General features: G+C 42.4%; 1 protein-coding gene and 1 long non-coding RNA gene across 3 annotated transcripts; one reads left to right on the plus strand and one right to left on the minus strand.

Moving 5' to 3' along the window:
* Positions 1-1,113: 1,113 nt before the first annotated feature.
* LOC139557369 (succinate dehydrogenase [ubiquinone] iron-sulfur subunit, mitochondrial-like) lies at positions 1,114-21,139 on the minus strand. 2 transcript variants are annotated; one of them, XR_011671374.1, is made up of 7 exons: positions 20,754-21,139; positions 14,387-14,504; positions 14,124-14,251; positions 13,818-13,956; positions 10,266-10,363; positions 4,962-10,034; positions 1,114-1,271 (listed from the first exon to the last, which is right to left on the minus strand). XR_011671374.1 is itself a non-coding variant. In XM_071372103.1 (7 exons), exons 2-7 carry the CDS (start codon positions 14,415-14,417, stop codon positions 10,015-10,017), a joined length of 441 nt encoding a protein of 146 aa, XP_071228204.1. In that variant the 5' UTR covers positions 14,418-14,504; positions 20,754-21,120; the 3' UTR covers positions 6,302-10,014. The 2 variants fall into 2 exon arrangements, 1 of the variants encoding a protein (XP_071228204.1); XM_071372103.1 differs by lacking the exon at positions 1,114-1,271 and adding an exon at positions 10,131-10,155 and having other exon boundaries at positions 6,302-10,034; positions 20,754-21,120.
* LOC139557374 (uncharacterized) lies at positions 1,265-4,350 on the plus strand. Its single transcript, XR_011671375.1, has 3 exons — positions 1,265-2,075; positions 2,294-2,377; positions 3,596-4,350. It is a non-coding gene; the product is annotated as an uncharacterized lncRNA (long non-coding RNA).
* Positions 21,140-22,309: the final 1,170 nt, after the last annotated feature.

Consider the following 22,309-nt stretch of genomic DNA (forward strand, 5'->3'; position numbering starts at 1 on the left):
CTCTTCCTTGAGCTAGCTGCCCGGGCCAAACTGAGAAATCGGGGAGAAGGGCCATGGTCAGGGAGGTGACCAAGAACCCAATGGTCACTCTGACAAAGCTCTAGAGTTCCTCTGTGGCGATGAGATAACCTTCCAGAGGACCACCATCTCTGCAGCACTCCACCAATCAGGGCTTTATGGTAAAGTGGCCAGACGAAAGCCACTCCTCAGTAAAAGGCACATGACAGCCCCCTTTGGAGTTTGCCAAAAGGCACCTAAAGGACTCTCAGACTATGAAAAACAAGATTCTCTGGTCTGATGAAACCAAGATTGAACTCTTTGGCCTGAATGCCAAGTGTCACATTTGGAGGAAACCTGGCACCATCCCTACGGTGAAGAATGGTGGTGGCAGCATCATGCTGTGGGGATGTTTTTCAGCGGCAGGGACTGGGAGACTAGTCAGGATTGAGGGAAAGATGAACCGAGCAAAGTACAGAGAGATCCTTGAGGAAAACCTGCTACAGAGCACTCAGGACCTCAGACTGTGGTGAAGACTCACCTTCCAACAGGACAACAACTCTAAGCACACAGCCAAGACAAGGCAGGAGTGGCTTCGGGACAAGTCTCTGAACGTCCTTGAGTCGCCCAGCCAGAGCCCAGACTTGAACCCGATCGACCATCTCTGGATAGACCTGAAAATAGCTGTGCAGCGACATTCCCCATCCAACCTGACAGAGCTTGAGAGGATCTGCAAATGGGACAAACTCCCCAAATACAGGTGTGCGAAGCTTGTAGCGTCATAGCCAAGAAGACTCGAGGCTCTAATCGCTGCCAAAGGTGCTTCAACAAAGTACTGAGTAAAGGGTCTGAATGCCTATGTAAATGTGATATTACATTTTATTTGTATATATATATTTGCAAAAATGTCTAAAAACCAGTTTTTTCTTTGTCATTACGTGGTATTTTGTGTAGATTGAGGGGGGGGGAAACTATTTAATAAGGCTGTAAAGTAACAAAAATGTGGGAAAAGTCAAGGGGTCTGAATACTTTGCTGAATGCACTGTACTTGCATTCTGAGTAGATCATTTATCACGACTCTGCATCTGAGTCATATCCTGACACGGGAGGCGGATGTACAGTTCTCAAGATTATTTATTCGAAACAGGCAAAGGGCAGGTTGAGGGCAGGCAGAGGTTTGTGATCAGGTCCGAGTCAGGCAGGTACAGGAAGGCAGGCAGGCTCGGGGTCAGGCAGGCAGAATGGTCAGAACCGGGAAAAACTAGGAAACAGAACTAGAGAAACAGGAAGGCAGTATTTTAATACAATGGTATTAAAACATCCCCAAGCCTGTTTGACTTCTACTTCCTTTATTAAGAAGCGTTTAAATAATATTTACATGTTAAATAACATTTAACTGGTTTTCCTCACGGTATTATTTATATACAGTATATCCAATGAATAGACAAACATCAAATGGTGGTCCAGAGCTCAACATCATGCCATAATATGGTTATAAGGCTGTTAGCTGTACAATCTGTCCTTGCGTAATGCTCATCTATACACACCGAGTAATAAACTCACATTATCACGTCATCACACATCCTCTTTCTGTATTTTTTCTCTAAAGGGAGCAGTGAATCCATTTCTTCTTCTTTTCTCTCCTAGCTTCAAGCACGCATTCACTCTTACACACTGTATGGGGGGAAACGTTGGGACGATTCTACGGGCCTGTGACTGACAGGGGCTAACAGGGGCTTTGGTTAATAATTGAATATATATTTTTTTTTTTACCTATCATTAATATAATATTTTATTTACAATGTACTAATAAAACTAACGGTTTATTTTTATTTTCTTGTTTTTGGCAAAAAGGAAACATCCAGAGAGCCTCTTTTGCCCAACCCCCCTCCTAATGGTTCGGTCCTGCCCCCAAACCAGGCACAGAACGGTACTTGCTAGCAGTGAATTGCGAGTGAGGAGTGCCGGTGGAGCATCATGTCTCAACTTCCCATAGAAAAATCTGGCTTCCAAAAACGAAAAGGAGACAGGAGAGAGAAAAGGGCGACAGTATGTCACTCCATTTTTGACAAAGGAAGGTGGGTGTACTCCATGAGTGATGGAAATTAACCTTTTAGCTTAGTCCATAGTGAAATGGGCTACTTTTCTTCCCTAACATTAACGTTAGTTCATGTCTTGACAGAAAATTCTGTGTTTAAATTTCGCTCCTCTTTTACCCGACATTTAATCAATGCAAGCAAACTTTTAGCAAGCTATTCATACTAAATCGGTTGTCCCTGCCCCTTTCTGGTGCCAGGCCCAACAGATGCAGTATCAGGCTTGGCAGCCCTGTCCCCCCATCACCATACCCCTGAACCAGCCCTACTCCCAACTGAAGAAGGTGAGCAGCATTGTGTTGAATGACATGTCAGTTGGCATAATTGCAGGTACTGCAATGAATTGAGGACAGGAATGTGATTCTCCAGTCAGGAAAAATCTCATTTGACACAGAGCCTTAAAGGAAGAGATGCAGGCTCTTAGAGATGGATGAGAGTCTCTCCTGTTTGAGGCGACACTGATTGCTACGCAAATGGATGTTGCACCTCAATTTAGCAAGGAACACAGCCGCCAAAGGAAAGGGAAGAGATTCCATGATGAGACATCTCAGGAGACAGCTCAGGACAGTGCAGCAACGGTGTTTCGGAACACAGTGTTTTTTACTGCTATGGACAACATAAGTGACTTCGACACTAGGTAGAAAAATGTTCTGCTGTTCTGAAAGTTGAGCTGATTAGTGAGGATAAAGTCCTTTCTGTGTGCCAATGTAACGGATGTGAAATGGCTAGCTAGTTAGCGGGTACGCGCTAGTAGCATTTCAATCAGTTACGTCACTTGCTCTGAAACCAATATGTAGTGTTGCCCCTTGCTCTGCAAGGGCCGTGGCTTTTGTGGAGCGATGGGTAACGATGCTTCGTGGGCGACCGTTGTTGATGTGTGCAGAAGGTCCCTGGTTCGCGCCCGTGTCGGGGCGAGGGGACGACGTAAAGTTATACTGTTACATTGATGCTGTTGACCCGGATCACTGGTTGCTGCGGAAAAGGAGGAGGTTGAAAGGGGGGTGAGTGTAACGGATGTGAAATGGCTAGCTAGTTAGCGGGTACGCGCTAGTAGCATTTCAATCAGTTACGTCACTTGCTCTGAAACCAATATGTAGTGTTGCCCCTTGCTCTGCAAGGGCCGCGGCTTTTGTGGAGCGATGGGTAACGACGCTTCGTGGGTGTCAGTTGTCGATGTGTGCAGAGGGTCCCTGGTTCGCGCCCGTGTCGGGGCGAGGGGACGTACTAAAGTTATACTGTTACACCAACCACTGATCATGAAATATTCCAGAGATCTTACACCTGAGTTTCAAAATGAAGTAAGACACCTGAACACTATATATGCTGCCACTTTCCCACCTAACGTGTCCCCTCTTGGTCTCCTGCATGCAATTTGTAAGATGCAGCTGCAAAGCATTTTTGGAGAGGTGTGCATTGCTTTACGTATATTTTGCACACTGCCTGTGACTGGTGGCGAGAGAGCTTTCAGTAAGCTAAAACTGTTTTTTTGTTTTTTTTAATAGTTGAGGTCCACTATGTCCCAGGACAGGCTTTGCAGTCTTGCCATGCTGTCCATTGAAAGTCAGTTAGCTAGAAAGCTGGACTTCAAAGACCTGATCGTGACTTTGCTAGCAAGAAGGCTCGGCCCTGGGCTCTTGGTGAGTAAGGCTGAGCAAGGGCCAGTGACAACTGTTAAACAACATGGCTATTGGATCACTACACACGATGCCCACAGGCTAAGAACAAGACTGAAAATAAGAGATCTGAAAGTAATGGCTGGATTGCCATAAAAATGTATTGTGCACAATCAAGACCAAGTGGAAGAAACCTATTGATTTGGTGACCACTTGACCTTTCCTCTAGCGCCACCATCAGGCCTTTTCATTTCCATTTTTACGGCTGCTTATTTTCTAGTTCTAGATTTTATTATATCATTCTATAGTTGTTCATTTATTTTAATTGAAGAGGTTAATGTATATTTAAGTTATTTATTTTAAGTTATTCATTAATGTTAATAGAATTTTCCATTCAAGAATTTTACCATTAATTACATTTAGACTCTAAAAGATGGCCTTTAGCACATTTCTTATAGAGGGTATCAGTCTTGAATCAAATAGTGAATTTGACTGTATGCAGAATGTTGCATGCATGTCAGCACAGTGTTATATTTTCACAGCTCACTGTCAGTAAATATCGTACAGTAAATATTGGACTACAAGAGAGTTGCAAGCCTGCAAAGGTAGAGTTATTTTTTTTACATAAAAGCACTGGAATCTTCTAGACTGTCTTTTTTTTTCATGTGTGAAGTCTAATGAAAGGGACATGATTTACTTTTATTTTGTTGAAAAGATGTGTGATGGAAAATTCAGCATTGAGTCATTACTTTTTTCGCCCCGTGCCTTTTGCTCCCTCAAGTTAGCTACCTGGATAATGGCGGACGGAAGACAGGGTGGTGCGGCTGGTGCCGCTTCTCATACGAATGCTGTTATTTTATCTAAAACATCAGGTGTACGCCGACCCCAGCTAAGTAACTCATGCAAAGAGTTAAAGCACAATTGTGTTTTATCTCCAGTACTTTGCCACGATTGTCAGTTATGTAGCTGCTCTACTGATAATCTCAGACACAATAAATCTACTACTGCCGGAGAATACCAACACCAAACACATTGGTTCACCGTTCCACGGGAGCGGACAGTACACAGCATACCATAATGTTCTGAATAATGGCCAAGTCTACCTCGCTCCCTATTCCACTGAACCGCTTAGGCGTAACAAACACAAGTCCAACATTTATCGGAAACTGTTAAACTACCTGTTCACTACCCTCCTGCTCTCCGGGGATGTGCAACTCAGTCCTGGGCCTAACATCACCGAGCCAGCGATACTCACTGGAGTGGAAAGCAGTGGATGGCCTCGTCCACTGATCGTCGCCGCTGTGGAAGTGGATGAGTGCTATGGTCCCATGGTTTCTCTCGACTCACCCGGCTCCAGGATAGATTTTTACTCTTCAAACATACTCAAGTTGCTAAATGCGATCCCTGACTCTGCTTCTGGTACGCAAGCTGTTTTAATTAGTTCCCCGCATCCAGTGCAGGCGGGAGGGATTGTTAATTGCGCTACCGAACTGCCCCTAATCAAAACGAAACAAAACGGCCTAAACCCAGCCGTCAGAAAACACAGAAAATTAAACTTTTTTCAATGTGTCTCGAGTCATCTGGGACCCACGAGCTAAGCCCAAGGGGGGCACTTGAACATTCGTAGTGTCATTCCAAAAAGTTATCAAATTCAACATCTACTCACAGACTCCAACCTTGACTTCCTCTGCCTCTCAGAGACATGGCTCCATAAAAACTCTCCATATGCTACTTTGATTGTGCCTGGCTACAATGTTTTCAGGAGAGACAGGATTGAAGGAAGAGAGGGGGTGTGTGATGATTTACATTAAAGAACATATCCGATGTAAACAAATTGAGTGGTCATGTGATAATGAACTAGAATGTATTGGCCTGAACATTACACTCTCTCCCCAAATGTCTTTTACCCTTATTGGAATGTATAGGCCACCTTCCACCAAAAGTGTGTTTTTTGATCAGTTTAATAACATGCTTAGGGAATGTGATTTGGGGAAAGAGGTCATCTTAATGGGAGATTTTAATATTAATTATGAAGACAAGTCTTGTAGGAAAACCATCAAACGGATCACTAATACCTTTGACCTTACACAGCTAGTTAAAGGGCCAACCAGGGTGACTTGTTGCTCTAAAACACAGATTGATTTGGTGTTCAGTAATAAACCAGAGTGACTAAATCATTCAATATGGTTACTGGGCTATCTGATCATAATCTGACACTTATAGCCAGAAAGCTGTCTAAGAGCAGGTTTAACCTCTGTTAGAAAGCCGAATCAACTAAGAATACATAAGAGTGAATTAAACTATTTTGAAAACGCAATTAAGGGAATTAACTGGAATGATCTCTTGTCCTATACAGACGTGGAAGCTGATAGTCAGGTTTTTCTATCCACAATCCAGACTACAATAAATGGTTTCCTAAAGAAAATCAAATCCTAACCTGGCCAAGAGCACTCTTCCTTGGCTAAATGGAGAAATCTGGAAATTGATGAAAGAACGAGATTATGCTCTAAAAATAGCCCTAAGATCCAAATTAGAGCATGACAGACGTAGGTTTACCATGTTGAGAAATAAGGTGATGAAAGAAATCAGACAGGCCAAGGCAGACTTTTTTATTAACATAATTGGTGAAGCAAAAGGAAATTCTAAATTTATCTGGGAGAATCTAAAAAAGTTAACAGGGAAAGACCATAGTAACACTGCAAAAAGACTAGAAATCATGGCGAATAACAATCTAACACAGGATGCAGTCAAAATAGCAATAGCCTTCAATTCCTACTTTATTGACTCTGTCAGGGTAATGACACAGAACCCCTCCACTGGTTTCTTGGGCTCAGTGCTAGTGAATGACGCTCAACCTGTCTTCATCATAAGGGAGGTTTCTGAGTCAAAGGTGAACAAGGTGATTAGCTCACTAAAGAACTCTTAATCCAAAGATGTGTTTGGGCTGGACTCTACCTTTCGTAACAACTACAAAGCATCACTCATTGGCCCCATTACTAAGGTCACCAACACATCTATTGGTCTGGGGGTGTTTCCAAGGGTATGGAAGTCAGCCATAATAACGGCCATCTTTGAATCGGGCGACCCTGCTGACGTGAGTAACTACAGGCCCATTAGTATACTACCTGTGGTGTCAAAGGTTGTTGAAAAGTGTGTAGCAGAACAACTGATTGCCCACCTCAACAACAGCCCCTTCACATTACACTCCATGCAGTTTGGCTTCAGAGCGAAACACTCCACAGAAACGGCCAACTGCTTTCTTATGGAAAATGTGAAGTCCAAGATGGACAAAGGAGGCGTTGTTGGGGCTGTGTTTCTGGACCTAAGGAAGGTTTTTGATAATGTTAACCATGAGATTCTCATCACAAAATTGTCCAAGTTCAACTTTTCCCCCCGATGCCTTGAGATGGATGAAATCATACCTTGAAGGCAGAACTCAAGTGTGTCAGAGTGAGCAATGAGCTGTCGCCCACTCTTAGCTATGATGTGGGCGTGCCCCAAGGGTTAATTCTGGGGCCCCTCCTGTTCAGCCTGTACATTAATGATCTGCCTTCTGTCTGTACTGGGTCTGAAGTTCAAATGTATGCAGATGATACAGTGATATATGTGCATGCAAAGAGCAAACAAGCTGCAAAAGAACGCACTACTGTAATGGTCCAGGTTACAAAGTGGCTCAGTGACTCGTGTTTGCATCTCAATGTGAAAAGAACTGTTTGCATGTTCTTCACAAAGAGGGCAACAGATGCTACTGAGCCAGATGTCTATGTGTCAGGGGAGAAGCTCCAGGTGGTATCTGATTTTAAGTACCTTGGCATCATACTTGATTCCAACCTCTCTTTTTAAAAGCATGTGAAAAGGTAATTCAAATAACCAAATTCAACCTAGCTAATTTCCGATTTATACGAAATTGTTTGACTACAGAGGTAGCAAAACTGTACTTCAAATCTATGATACTCCCCCACTTAACATACTGCTTGACTAGTTGGGCCCAAGCTTGCTGTACAACATTAAAACCTATTCAGTCTGTCTACAAACAGGCTCTCAAAGTGCTTGATAGGAATCCCAATAGCCATCATCAATGTTACATCCTCAGAAAGCATGAGCTCCTGAGTTGGGAAAATCTTGTGCAATACACCGACGCATGTCTTGTATTCAAGATCCTAAATGGCCTGGCTCCCCCTCCACTCACTATATTTGTTAAACAGAAAACCCAAACATATGGCAGCAGATCCACAAGGTCTGCCATGAGAGGTGACTGTATAGTTCCCTTAAGGAAAAGCACCTTTAGTAAATCCGCTTTCTCTGTGAGAGCTTCCCATGTCTGGAATACACTTTCACAAAATGCATGAAGACATGGCTAAAGGTCAATCAGATTTGTGAACATAATCCCTAGCTGTGTATTGCCGCTTTCCATGTTGTCGGTAGCTTGTGAGGTGTGGAAACACTTTGTTGCTTTTATGAATTTTGTCTTGCTGCTTTTTGTTCTATGTCTGTATGCTACGTCTTGCTTGTCCTATGTTGCTCTGTCTGTATGCTATGTCTTGCCCTATGTTGCTCTGCGTGTGCTCACTGCTCAATGATTGTCTATATTGTAATTGTTTTTAATAACCTGCCCATGGACTGCGGTTATAAATTAGCCAGCTGGCTAAAACCGACACTTTTACTGAAACGTTGTTTAATGTGCACTGTCCTTGTAAAAAATAAAATATATTCAAATAAACTCTAAATGATTGAAGTTTGAGTTATTACTAGTTGAATTCAAGGCAGGTGGTTTTCCACAATGTTCATGGGTTAATGACCTTTTGTTTGTATGGTGCCATAATTTTCTTGATCTCAGTGATTGCCTATCCTGGGTTGAGTCCCTGTGAAATTAAAATAAAATAAGAGGTAAATAAAAGTAGCCCAACGCGTAGCAAATAAGAAACATAAGAGAGGGATTGGTGATGACTACTTCTGAGCTGCAGGAGTTGTATAAAATCCACTGTGCTGAACTCTACACTAGCCTAATTACTGTCTTATTACAGATGCAGTGTATTCAGATATTGAGTGTACCTTGGGCCAGGTCTTAATCCAGATCATGGTACGACATCCAGTGCTTAATTTGAACCAGATCCGGCACATCTCAGATTTGACTTTGTTTGTTCCGGCACCTATTTGCCCGCATCCGGTACCTCTCGCGGCATGATTTATTAATTGTTTCACTGTTCGCACTGTAGACATTCTAATAAAAGAGATCAGCGTTAAATCAAGTTGCCTCCTCGTTATTTCTCCCAACCACTAGAAAGACAATCATGTAAAAGCACGGTGATCCTTCTGTGTAATCATCCTATCCTGCCACACTGATTCCAGACCTGCTTTCTTATTTGTATATAGAGGTTATGGGGAGGGCCGGTGGGGTAGGTAACTGATCTTGACACAGGTCTTGGTAGTGGTGGTCAGCTGGTGAAGAGGTCCCTACCTAATCACGTTACGTAGCCTAGGCTAGTCGTCTCCCTAATGAATTTGAATCATGGGAAAGACAAATAAAAAAGGATAAGAAGAGGCAGTCGAGTTTGATTACATTTTTCAAGTCCACAAATCCAGAGAAAGACTGAATCGAACCCAGAATGAGCCAGATAACTGTCAGTGCCGGAGGAGAGGAGTAAGGGGCAAACTGTTCCTGATGGCGATGCCGTCGTAGCAGAGCTGCTAATCCCACCAGTTCAGCATCACCACAGGCACCTCCACTAGCGAGTCAGACTCAGTGGGAGGGAGACTGGGAGCAGTGCATTTACCGACAAAGTGGTGGATTTGCAGTTCAAGGACAAGCAAACATATAACCCATGGCTTTTCATGCAGAATTAAAAATTGGGCTGGACAACATGCAAAAAGGTAGGGAGCTTGGGTTCACGACTGGATGGATTAAACTAGCCAAAGAGTAGGTGGGATGTACAGTAAATTAACATCCTATGCCTTAGACGTGAACAAACAACAAAGAGCCCTTCAAAAAAATGTTTTGTACATGCCCGAACCAAGGCGCATTTGATGCCAGTAAGCCTTGTAGACAAGGCTAGAGAGGACACCCAAGTTATAGTTAACAATAAAAAATAGACATGACAGACAGTCTTCAGAACAGCCTTGGAATGAGGATAAACATCACAGCCACAAGCTCGCTCATGGCTTTGAGCAAGAAATGGACTCTCAGGAGTTAAATGGACTTAACATGGGGAGAGTCATTATGGGAGGTTTTGAAAACTAAGTTAGGACATTTTTTGCAACAGCGGTAGAGAGAGAAGGGGTCCTTCGACAGTCTGTCCTCATTGCTTGACTCAATCATCCAACAATAGGCCTGTTGAGGGGGGAAACACATTCATTAGAGTTACTTCATACACCAAGATCATAAAATGCTTGTCTCTGGGATGAGGTTTCCAGACAAACTCATTACCTGAGTCAATTGTCCAATTATATGCCTGTTGAAAAAGCATCCACACATCAGCTTTACTTTGTTTTAAGACATTGCTTCTCCTTGTCAAAAAAGCAAAAATAAGAATTGCATATTCACTTACAACCCAATACACACCTGCATGAAGAAAGCAGGCCCCAGATACTTATATCCATTCCACCAGTAGCTAGGGCAGCTGGTGCTACAGCAGGCACAGAGAATGTACTCAGACCATCCTGGGAGAGGAGGATCATTAGAGATCAGAGTCCTTGTGCTCTTACCACTTTGTATATTTGAACAAACTTTATATTGTAAGTTGAAACTCCAGAAAGCTATGGCAAAGTGTGGTTCACATGTATAAAAAAATATATATCCTTCACAAGGGTGATGCAAGGTCTTAATGTAACAAAGTAATTGGTTCTGACTAGGCCACTTGATCCCAACAAAATAGTGCTTGGGCCCTTTCTGATATCTTAATCAAATGTGTATATGTACTAGAGGTCAACCGATTATAATTTTTTCAACGCCGATACCAATTATTGGAGGACCAAAAAAAGCCGATACGTCGGACAATTTTTTTATATATGTAATAATGACAATTACAACAATACTGAATGAACACTTATTTTAACTTACATTTATTTAGTCTCAAATAATGAAACATGCTCAATTTGGTTTAAATAATGCAAAAAGTGTTGAAGAAAGTAAAAGTGCAGTATGTACCATGTAAAAAAACGAACGTTTAAGTTCCTTGCTCAGAACATATGAAAGCTGGTGGTTCAATATTCCCAGTTAAGAAGTTTTAGGTTGTAGGAATTATAACGCGTCAACCATTTCTCTATACGGCTGGGTAGCCTAGTGGTTAGAGCGTTGGACTAGTAACCGAAAGGTTGCAAGTTCAAATCCCCGAGCTGAAAGGTACAAATATGTCGTTCTGCCCCTGAACAGGCAGTTAACAGGTAACGCTGTTTATGACTTCAAACCTATCAACTCCTGAGATTAGGCTGGCATTAGAACATCCAATAGTCAAAGGTATATGAAATACAAATGGTATTTGGCTGTCATTGAAAATAAGAATTTGTTCTTAACTGACTTGCCTAGTTAAATAAAGGTATAAAAAATACCATTTGTATTTCATATACCCTTGACTATTGGATGTTCTAATGTCAGCCTAATCTCAGGAGTCGATAGGTTTGAAGTCATAAACAGCGCTGTGCCTCAAGCATTGCTAAGAGCTGCTGGCAAACGGAGTAAAGTTTGAATGAATGCTTACGAGCCTGCTGCTGCCTACCACCGCCCAGTCAGACTGCTCTATCAAATCATAGACTTAATTATAATAAACACAGAAATACGAGCCTTGTCATTAATATGGTAAAATGCGGAAACTATCATCGAAAACAAAATGTTTAATCTTTCAGTGAAATACGGAACCGTTCTGTATTCTATCGAACTAAGTCTAAATATTACACAACCTTCAATGTTATGTAAAATTCTGGCAACTTAGTTCGCAACGAGCAAGGCGGCCCAAACTGTTGCATGTACCCTGACTGCTGTCACGCCCTGACCGTAAAGAGCTTTTTATGTCTCTATTTTGGTTTGTTCAGGGTGTGATTTGGGTGGGCATTTTATGTTCCTTTTTCTATGATTTGTATTTCTGTGTGTTTGGCCGGGTGTGGTTCTCAATCAGAGGCAGCTGTCTATCATTGTCTCTGATTGAGAACCATACTTAGGTAGCTTTTTTCCCACATGGTTTTTGTGGGTAGTTATTTTCTGTTTAGCTGTTTTGTTTGCCTGGCAGAACTGTTCGCTTTTGTTCTCCTGTTTGTTGTTTTTGTTCGATTGGATTAAATCATGAACACTTTAAACGCTGCACCTTGGTCCACTCTTCCTTCAGCCCACAAGAAGCGTGACAACTGCATGCAATGAACGCAAGAGAAGTGACACAATTTTCCTAGTTAATATTGCCTGCTAACATGAATTTCTTAACTAAATATGCAGGTGAAAAAATATATACTTCTGTGTATTGATTTTAAGAAAGGCATTGATGTTTATGTTAGGTACATTTGTGTAACGATTGTTAGCTATGAGTTAGAATGCTAGCTAGGAACTTACCTTGGCCCCTTGCTGCACTGGCGTAACAGGTGGTCAGCCTGCCACGCAGTTTCCTCATGGAATGCAATCGTCCATAAAAGCCGATTACCGATTTGTTAGGAAAACTTTTTATTTAACCAGGTAAGCTAGTTGAGAACAAGTTCTCATTTACAACTGCGACCTGGTCAAGATAAAGCAAAGCAGTGCGACATAAATACAGAGTTACACATGGAACAAACAAACATACAGTCAATAATACAATAGGAAAAAGTCTATATACAGTATGTGCAAATGAGGTAGGATAAGGGAGGTAAGGCAATAAATAAGCCATAGTGGCAAAATAAATACTATAGCAATTAAACATGAGTGACAGATGTGCAGAAGATGAGTGTGCAAGTAGAGATACTGTTGTACAAAATAAATAACAGTATGGGGATGAGGTAGTTGGATGGGCTATGTACAGGTGCAGTGATCTGTGAGTTGCTCTGACAGCTGACGCTTAAAGTTAGAGGGAGATATGAGTCTCCAGCTTCAGTGATTTTTGCAATTCGTTCCGGTCATTGGCAGCAGAGAACTGGAAGGAAAGGCGGCCAAACGAGGAATTGGCTTTGGGGGTGACCAGTGAAATATACCTGCTGGAGCGTGTGCTACGGGTGGGTGCTGCTATGGTGACCAGTAGGGTGAGAAGGCGGGGCTTTACATAGCAAAGACTTATAGATGACCTGGAGCCAGTGGGTTTGGCGACGGATATGTAGTGAGGGCCAGCCAACGAGAGCATACAGGTCGCAGCGGTGGGTAGTATATGGGGCTTTCGTGACAAAACGGATGGCACTGTGATTGCAAACTGGATGTAGTCTGAGTAGAGTGTTGGAGGCTATTTTGTAAATGACAACGCCGAAGTCAAGGATCGGTAGGATAGTCAGTTTTAGGAGGGTATGTTTGGCAGCATGAGTGAAGGATGCTTTGTTGCGAAATAGGAAGCTGAGTCTAGATTTAATTTTGGATTGGAGATCCTTAATGTAAGTCTGGAAGAAGAGTTTACAGTCTAAACAGACACCTAGGTATTTGTAGTTGTCCACATATTCTAAGTCAGAACCGTCCAGAGTAGTGATGCTGGACGGGCGGGCAGGTGTGGGCAGCGATCGGTTGAATAGCATGCATTTAGTTTTACATTTAAGAGCAGTTGGAGGCCACAGAAGGAGAGTTGTATGGCATTGAAGCTCGTCTGGAGGTTAGTTAACACAGTGTCCAAAGGAGGGCCAGATGTATACAGAATGGTGTCGTCTGCGTAGAGGTGGATCAGAGAATCACCAGCAGCAAGAACGACATCATTGATATATACAGAAAAAAGTGTTGGCCCGAGAATTGAACCCTGTGGCACCCCCATAGGGACTGCCAGAGGTCCGGACAACAGGCCCTCCGATTTGACACACTGAACTCTGAGAAGTAGTTGGTGAACCAGGCGAGGCAGTCATTTGAGAAACCAAGGCTGTTGATCAGCCATGACGATTAAATCGGTCGACCTCTAATATGTACTTATGTTTTAGACATGGACATTTCATATGATGCATTGATAGTATAGTTACTGAAATCACCTACCACTGGTTAGGGGCTGAAATATGTACCCGTTTTTGCCTCTCTTCCACAGTCTGGTGATACTGCTCTTTACCCTCCCGAGACTCGTCTTGTTCAGGAAGGGCTCGATGGACTTGTACTGGGCATAGAAGTTATTCATGGCCTGTACAGGCATACACAATACATTTACACTTAGTCTACAAAATATAGGCTACCACATGGTGACATTGAATTATTTTATTCAGTTTGTGTCTTTCAGGTTTGTCATCTTTCAATGCAACTATAACAAATCAGTATAAAGTGCCTTCTAAATGTAACCATAATACTTACCGGCACAAGATCTTTGACATCATATATGTGCGGGAGAGTGTAGCGTTTGCTGGTTTTGATGTCTATTTTGTTTAAGGAGGCCAGTATGTTGCCTCCGTTGATGTTCATGGCATATGAACCACAGATACCTGAAGCAAGATAAATGTCACACCACTGAAAAGGACAACTCCACACTAAGACTCACTTTGTCTTTCATGATTCTCTATCATTCTAGATTAGGATACAATATATTGATAGGCCAATACACAAATTATGACACCTACTTTTATCGCCACTCTGCAAATTGCTCTTCATGCCTTAACCTCTCTGCAGGAACGTCTGAGTGTGGGGTCCATCTCATTCTTGATATTGATGAGGGCATCCAATACTATGGGGCCACAGCTGTAATAGTAGGGAGAAGGATTTGTTAACAATGCAGACATTATTCAATGAGTGCAATGCCATCAACGCAGACTAAAAGCTGATATTGATAGGTTTAAAACCTCTTGACGCTAGGGGTCAGATTTTTATTTTTAAATAACGTTCCCAAGGTAAACGGACTATTTGTCAGGTCCAGATCGTAGAATATGCATATAATTTACAGATTAGGATATAAAACACTCCAAAGTTTCCAAAACTGTCCAAATGTTGTCTGTGAGTATAACAAAACAGATTTTGCAGGCAAAAACCTGAGAAAATCTAACCCGGAAGTTATTATTATTATTTTTTAATCTGTGTTTTATTTCCCGTCTTTCTTCCATTTAAAGGGGTATCAACCAGATTCCTTTTCCAATGGCTTCCTCAGGCTGTGACCAGGCTTTAGACAGTTTCAGGCTTTTATTTTGAAAAATGAGCGAGATTTTTCAAAAGTAGTCAGGTGTCCTTTGATTAGTTCCTGCGAGCGAGAGTTAGCTCTCCATTTTCTTTCTCTCTTTTATTGAATAGGTTACGGTCCGGTTGAAATATTATCTTCAACCTCAGGAGGCTGAAGAAATTCGGCTTGTCACATAAAGCACTCACAAACTTCTACAGATGCACAATCGAGAGCATCCTGTCGGGCTGTATCACCGCCTGGTACGGCAACTGCTCCGCCCACAACCGTAAGGCTCTCCAGAGGGTAGTGAGGTCTGCAGAACGCATCACCAGGGGCAAACTACCTGCCCTCCAGGACACCTACACCACCCGATGTCACAGGAAGGCCATAAAGATCATCAAGGACAACAACCACCCAAGCCACTGCCTGTTCACCCCGCTATCATCCAGAAGGCGAGGTCAGTACAGGTGCATCAAAGCAGGGACCGAGAGACTGAAAAACAGCTTCTATCTCAAGGCCATCAGACTGTTAAACAGCCACCACTAACATTTAGCGGCCGCTGCCAACATACTGACTCAACTCCAGCCACTTTAAAAATGGGAATTGATGGAAATTATGTAAAAATGTACCACTAGCCACTTTAAACAATGCCACTTAATATAATGTTTACATACCCTACATTACCCATCTCATATGTATATACTGTACTCTATATCATCTACTGCATCTTGCCATCTTTATGTAATACATGTACCACTAGCCACTTTAAACTATGCCACTTTATGTTTACATACCCTACAGTACTCATCTCATATGTATATACCGTACTCTATACCATCTACTGCATCTGCCATGCCGTTCTGTACCACCACTCATTCATATATCTTTATGTACATATTCTTTATCCCTTTACACTTGTGTGTGTGTGTAAGGTAGTAGTTGTGGAATTGTTAGGTTAGATTACTTGTTGGTTATTACTGCATTGTCGGAACTAGAAGCACAAGCATTTCGCTACACTCGCATTAACATCTGCTAACCATGTGTATGTGACTAATACAATTTGATTTGATTTGATTATGTATGTTAAAAACAACCTGAGGATTGATTATAAAAAACATTTGACATGTTTCTACGAACATCACGGATACTTTTTGGAATTTTCGTCGAACGAAACGAGGCTGTAGTTTTCTGAACATAACGCGCAACCCAAATGGCGTTTTTTTGTTATAAAAGTAATATTTATCGAACAAAAATAACATTTATTGTGTAACTGGGAGTCTCGTGAGTGCAAACATCCGAAGATTATCAAAGGTAAACGATTAATTTTATTGCTTTTCTGACTTTCGTGACCATGCTAATTTGGGGCTAGCTGTTCTAGCATTGATGGATACACTCACAAAAGCTTGGATTGCTTTCGCTGCAAAGCATATTTTCAAAATCTGACACGATAGGTGGATTAACAACAAGCTAAGCTGTGTTTTGGTATATTTCACTTGTGATTGCATGATTATAAATATTTTTAGTAATATTTTGCGCCCTGCAATTCAGCGGTTGTTTAGGAAAATGATCCCGCTAAAGGGATCCGTAGCGCAGAGAAGTTAAGAAAATATTTACCAATGTGGCGTACAGCAGGCCAGCCACCAGGGGGAGACTCGTCGAGGCCTGGTGACAGACGGAGTATACATCATGAGGCGATGGCACCATCTACTGGACGTGCCAGGTCTCGACGGGCTCTCCGGCCAGGACTAATTGGGGCTGATTGGGAGTTGGTGAGTAATCAAGGGCTGATTGCGCACCTGCTGTGCAAATCCCATAAAGCTGCCAGAAGGGCAGCACACAGGGAGAGAGTGGGGGAAGAAAGGACTCCCGTATAGTTGGGGACAGTTGCAGAGGTAACAGGAGTGAGTTCAGTTTTTGATCCCCACAGGATACAGCAAGACGGTATCCCGGAGAGGTTCTTATAGGGGAGACCTTTTCTTTTGAACTATTATTTTAATAAACACCTTTGAAACTGAGCTAATCCTACTCTGTCTGAGCCTTTTGGTCCTAGACTTTGCGTTCCGGTACCGCTTGCCGTGCGGTAGCAGAGAAAACAGTCTACAACTTGGGTGATTGGAGTCTCTGACAATTTTATGGGCTTTCATCTGACACCGCCTATTGTATAGGTCCTGGATGGCAGGGAGCTTGGCCCCAGTGATGTACTGGGCCGTTCGCACTACCCTCTGTAGCGCCTTACGGTCAGACGCCGAGCAGTTGCCATACCAGGCGGTGATGCAACTCAGTATGCCCTCGATGGTGCAACTGTAGAACCTTTTCAGGATTTGGGGACCCATGACAAATCTTTTCAGTCTCCTGAGGGGGAAAGGTTTTGTGCCCTCTTCATGGCTGTCTTGGTATGTTTGGACCATGATAGTTCGTTGGTGATGTGGACACCAAGGAACTTGAAACGCTCGACCCGCTCCACTACAGCCCCGTCAATGGTAATGGGGGCCTGTTCGGCCCTCCTTTTCCTGTAGTCCATGATCAGCTCACATTGAGGGAGAGGTTGTTGTCCTGGCACCACACTGCCAGTTCTCTGACCTCCTCCCTATAGGCCTTCTCATCATTGTCGGTGATCAGTGATGCAATTGTCGGTGATCGGTGATGCAACTCAGTATGCCCTCGATGGTGCAACTGTAGAACCTTTTCAGGATTTGGGGACCCATGACAAATCTTTTCAGTCTCCTGAGGGGGAAAGGTTTTGTGCCCTCTTCATGGCTGTCTTGGTATGTTTGGACCATGATAGTTCGTTGGTGATGTGGACACCAAGGAACTTGAAACGCTCGACCCGCTCCACTACAGCCCCGTCAATGGTAATGTTGTGTCGTCAGCAAACTTAACGATGGTGTTGGAGTCGTGTTTGGCCTAGGAGTTGTGTTTGGCCACGTGGGTGGGTGAACAGGGAATACTGGAGGGTACTAAGTACACACCCCTGAGGGGCCTCAGTGTTAAGGATCAGCGTGGCAGACGTGTTGTTGCCTACTCTTACCACCTGGGGGCGGCCCGTCAGGAAGTCCAGAATCCAGTTGCAAAGGGAGGTGTTTAGTCCCAGAGTCCTTAGCTTGGTGATGAGCTTCCTGGGCACTGGTGTTGAACGCTGAGCTGTAGTCAATTAACAGCATTCTCACATAGGTGTTCCTTTTGTCCAGGTGAGAAAGGGCAGTGTGGAGTGCGATTGAGATTGCGTCAGATCTGTGGATCTGTTGGGGCGGTATGCAAATTGGAGTGGGTCTAGGGTGTCCGGGAGGATGCTGTTGATGTGAGCCATGACCAGCCTTTCAAAACACTTCATGGCTACCGACATGAGTGCCACGGGGCGGTAATCATTTAGGCAGGTTACCTTCACTTCCTTGGGCACAGGGACTATGTTGGTCTGCTTGAAACATGTACGTTTTACAGACTCGGTCAGGGAGAGGTTGAAAGAGTCTGTGAAGACACCGCGCATGCTTTGAATACACGTCCTGGTAATCCGTCTGGCCCAGCGGCTTTGTGAATGTTGACCTGTTTAAAGGTTTTGTTCACATCGGCGACCGAGAGCGTTATCACACAGTCATCCAGAACAGCTTGTGCTCTCGTTCATGCTTCAGTGTTGCTTGCCTCGAAGCGAGCATAAAAGGCATTTAGCTCGTCTGGTAGGCTCGTGTCACTAAGCAGTTTTCAAACCCTGCCACCTCCGACGTGCATCAGAGCCGGTGTAGTAGGATTCAATCTTAACAAACATAATCGATAATATTTAAACCGGACCGTAACCTATTCAATAAGAGAGAAAAGGAAAATGGAGAGCTCCCCTCTCGCGCGCAGGAACTATTCAGAGGACACCTGACTACTTTTGAAAAATCTCGTTCATTTTTCAAAATAAAAGCCTGAAACTATGTCTAAAGCCTGGTCACAGCCTGAGGAAGCCATTGGAAAAGGAATCTGGTTGATACCCCTTTAAAAATGGAAGATAGACTGGCCAGGAAACACAGATTAAAAATATATATATCACTTCCGGGTTAGATTTTCTCAGGTTTTCGCCTTCAGAATCAGTTTTGTTATACTCACAGACAATATTTTGACAGTTTTGGAAACTTTGGAGTGTTTTCTATCCTAATATGTAAATTATATGCATATTCTACGATCTGGACCTGAGAAATAGTCAGTTTACCTTGGGAACGTTATTTAAAAAAAAAAAAAAAAATCTGACCCCTAGCGTCAAGAAGTTAATCCTGTATTGACGCTTTGCTAGTTTGATGGTTCGTCTGAGGGCATAGCGGGATTTCTTATAAGCGTCCGGATTAGTCTCCCGCTCCTTGAAAGCGGCAGCTTTAGCCTTTAGCTCGATGCGGATGTTGCCTGTAATCCATGGCTTCTGGTTGGGATATGTATATACAGTCACTGTGGGGACGACGTCGTCGATGCGCTTATTGATGAAGCCGATGACTGAGGTGGTGTACTTCTCAATGCCATTGGATGAATCACGGAACATATTCCAGTCTGTGCTCGCAAATGGTTTGTGTGTTTTTTTCCCCTCCGATGAACTGTCTAATAAGCCAAATATGATTACTATTTGAATCCATGCCATAAACCATACATACACCTATTGACAACTAGTAAAAACACATTGCATGGCCAGGCAGGCAGGAGGTATAACCATTCGCAGGCCCTTTTTCATTCCCTTATTTCTTAATGTTCTTCTTCTTTAAAAAAACAAAACACTCTCCCTAACTTGCCACCATTGGCCGAGTGTTCAGTAATGCCACGATATTTCAGCCCAAAGAGGTGCAAACCACGAATACAGCGCAATGCCGGTTCCGGCCTGTGTAACTTTTTGCTGTACACCTTAGGCATGACGTCAGATTATGTCAAAATCAAGAGGAGCCTACTGAAAGCTATGTATTATGTCAGAGCCTCATTGCTTATACAGGGTTCAGTTATAGAAGGAGATTAGTATAGTTAGTAGGATAGCCATGGGAAGTAGGGGTGCTGAGTGTGCTGCAGCACCCCCTGAATAATCAGAATTAAAAAATATATATATTTTCACAAAAGTAGTGCACTGGGCCTTTACTTGTCCTGTATTAGCTGACCGATATAGATGTCTGAAGCACAGGCAAAACAAAAAAAAGTCAGCTTTGATGCTGTGTCAAAAAAGGTAGTTGTATACTTAAAAACAGCCAGTGAAAGAGCAGGGCGCCAAATTCAAAAACCAGAAATCTCATAATTAAATTCCTCAAACATACATGTGTTTTATATCATTTTAAAGGTAATCTTGTTGTTAATCCCACCAAAGTGTCCGATTTCAAATAGGCTTTTCAGCGAAAGCACTACAAACGATTGTTAGGTCACCACAAAACCAAAAATAATCACAGCCATTTTTCCCAGCAAAATATAGCTTCACAAAAACCAGAATAGAGATCAAATGAATCACTAACCTTCGATTATGTTCATCAGATGACACTCATAGTACTTCATGTTACACAATACATGCGTGTTTTGTTTGATTAAATTCATATTTATATAAAAAAATCAGAGTTTACATTGAGGCTACAAGATTCAGTAAATGCAAAAACATCAAGTGACTTTGCATAGCCCATCGTTTCAACATGAATACTCATCATAAATATAGATCATAATACAAGTTATACACATTGAATTATAGATATACCTCTCCTTAATGCAACCGCTATGTCAGATTTCAAAAAAACTTTACGGAAAAATAATTGCACGCTATAATCTGAGACGGCGCTCAAACTAGCATACCACAGCTGCAAAGATAGCGTCACTATAAACAATAAAATACATGATAAATATTTCATTACCTTTGTTGATTTAGATCAGAAAGCACAGCAGGAATCCCAGGTCCACAATAAATGTTTGTTTTGTTCGAAAAAATCCGTTATTTATGTCCAAATACATTATTTTGTTAGCGCCTCTGGTTTACATATCCAAACGCTAATTCTGGTCAGCGTTATATCGGACAAAAACTTCAAAATGTGATATTACCGGTCGAAGAAACATTTCAAACTAAGTACTGAATCAATCATTAGGATGTTTTTAACATATAGCTTCAATAAAGTTCCAACCAGAGTATTCCTTCTTGTCTGCGTGAGCAATGGAACGTCAGTGACTTGCATGAGGAAGTGGCATGATTAGCGCATGGCTGCTTGATGGACACCTGACTGATTCTGCTCTCATTCTCTCCCACAACATCATAGAAGTCTCATTGGAATTTCTATTGATTGCTGACATCTAGTGGAACCCCTAGTGCAGTGCAACCTCAGTCTTAAGTCAATTGGATTTCTTTAGGGACTCTGGTGAATACAGACAGCCTCAGATTTCTGACTTCCTGTCAGAAAGGATTTTGCCTGCCAATATGAGTTCTGTTAATCTCACAGACATAATTCAAACAGTTTTAGAAACTTTGGAGTGTTTTCTATCCAATACTAATAATAATATGCAAATATTAGGAACTATGACTAAGGAGCAGGCCGTTTGAAATGGGCACCTTTCATCCAAGCTACTCAATACTGCCCCTGCAGCCATAAGAAGTTATTAAGAACAGAATCTTGCAGGATTCAATAGTTGGAATTGTAAGACTTGTTGCCCCGTCCTTTTCTCTGTGATCGTCATTCTAATGGAATCCAGAAAGAACGCGTTTCTTCGTGCATAAGAACAGCCCTTAGCCATGGTATATTGGCCATATACCACATCCCCTCGGGCCTACAGCGGAATAAATGTAGTTGTATTACAATGGTGTAATACAGTGGCTACGGTTGAATTAAAACCATCTGACCATCTCCCTGCATGGGTATTCTGTGCCCACCCCCATGACATACCATTTGTCAACAAAGATTACTTAAAGGATACTCATTACACTCTTGCTGGTCTGGAGAGGTTTGGTAGGCCGTCATTGTAAATAAGAATTCGTTCTTAACTGACTTGCCTAGTTAAATAAAGGTTCAATAAATAAAAATAAAAAGTAGCCCGAACTACACACAAGATGGTGTTCTCCGTTTTGCTCTACCACCCCCACAACACATACATGTCGGTTGTGTTGCTCTAGGATGCCCACAGGCCTCACAAGATTCGTCTGAAGGTCCTTTGGTACCCGTTTAAAAAATGAATGGAAGTATATATGGAGACTGTTCAGGGCCAAAATAAGGGGTTAAATACATGTAAAAAATAAATCAAAAAGGTTTCCTGATCTTTCTTATATCTCTCAGATATAGGACAAACACTTCAGAACAAACTTCCTGTTCCATGTAATGAATCTGTTATTCAATGCGTTTGTATGGGCCAATAGCAGTAAGGCCAAAAATAATGGTTTAATATTTAATATATTCATACTTCAAAGGGTCTTAAAATTCTAAATCAA

This window comes from Salvelinus alpinus, chromosome 28 (assembly GCF_045679555.1).
Source record: "Salvelinus alpinus chromosome 28, SLU_Salpinus.1, whole genome shotgun sequence".
In the NCBI taxonomy this organism is placed as follows: Eukaryota; Metazoa; Chordata; class Actinopteri; order Salmoniformes; family Salmonidae; genus Salvelinus; species Salvelinus alpinus.

Excerpts from the sequence above, each read along its gene's own strand:
- LOC139557369 (XM_071372103.1), bottom strand. The coding sequence starts at position 14,417 with ATGAAGAGCAATTTGCAGAGTGGCGATAAAA. Across the intron at positions 13,957-14,123 it reads ATGTCAAAGATCTTGTGCCG|GCCATGAATAACTTCTATGC; the intron begins GTAAGTATTATG and ends ATGCCTGTACAG. Across the intron at positions 10,364-13,817 it reads ATTTCAGCCCCTAACCAGTG|GATGGTCTGAGTACATTCTC; the intron begins GTAGGTGATTTC and ends CTCCTCTCCCAG.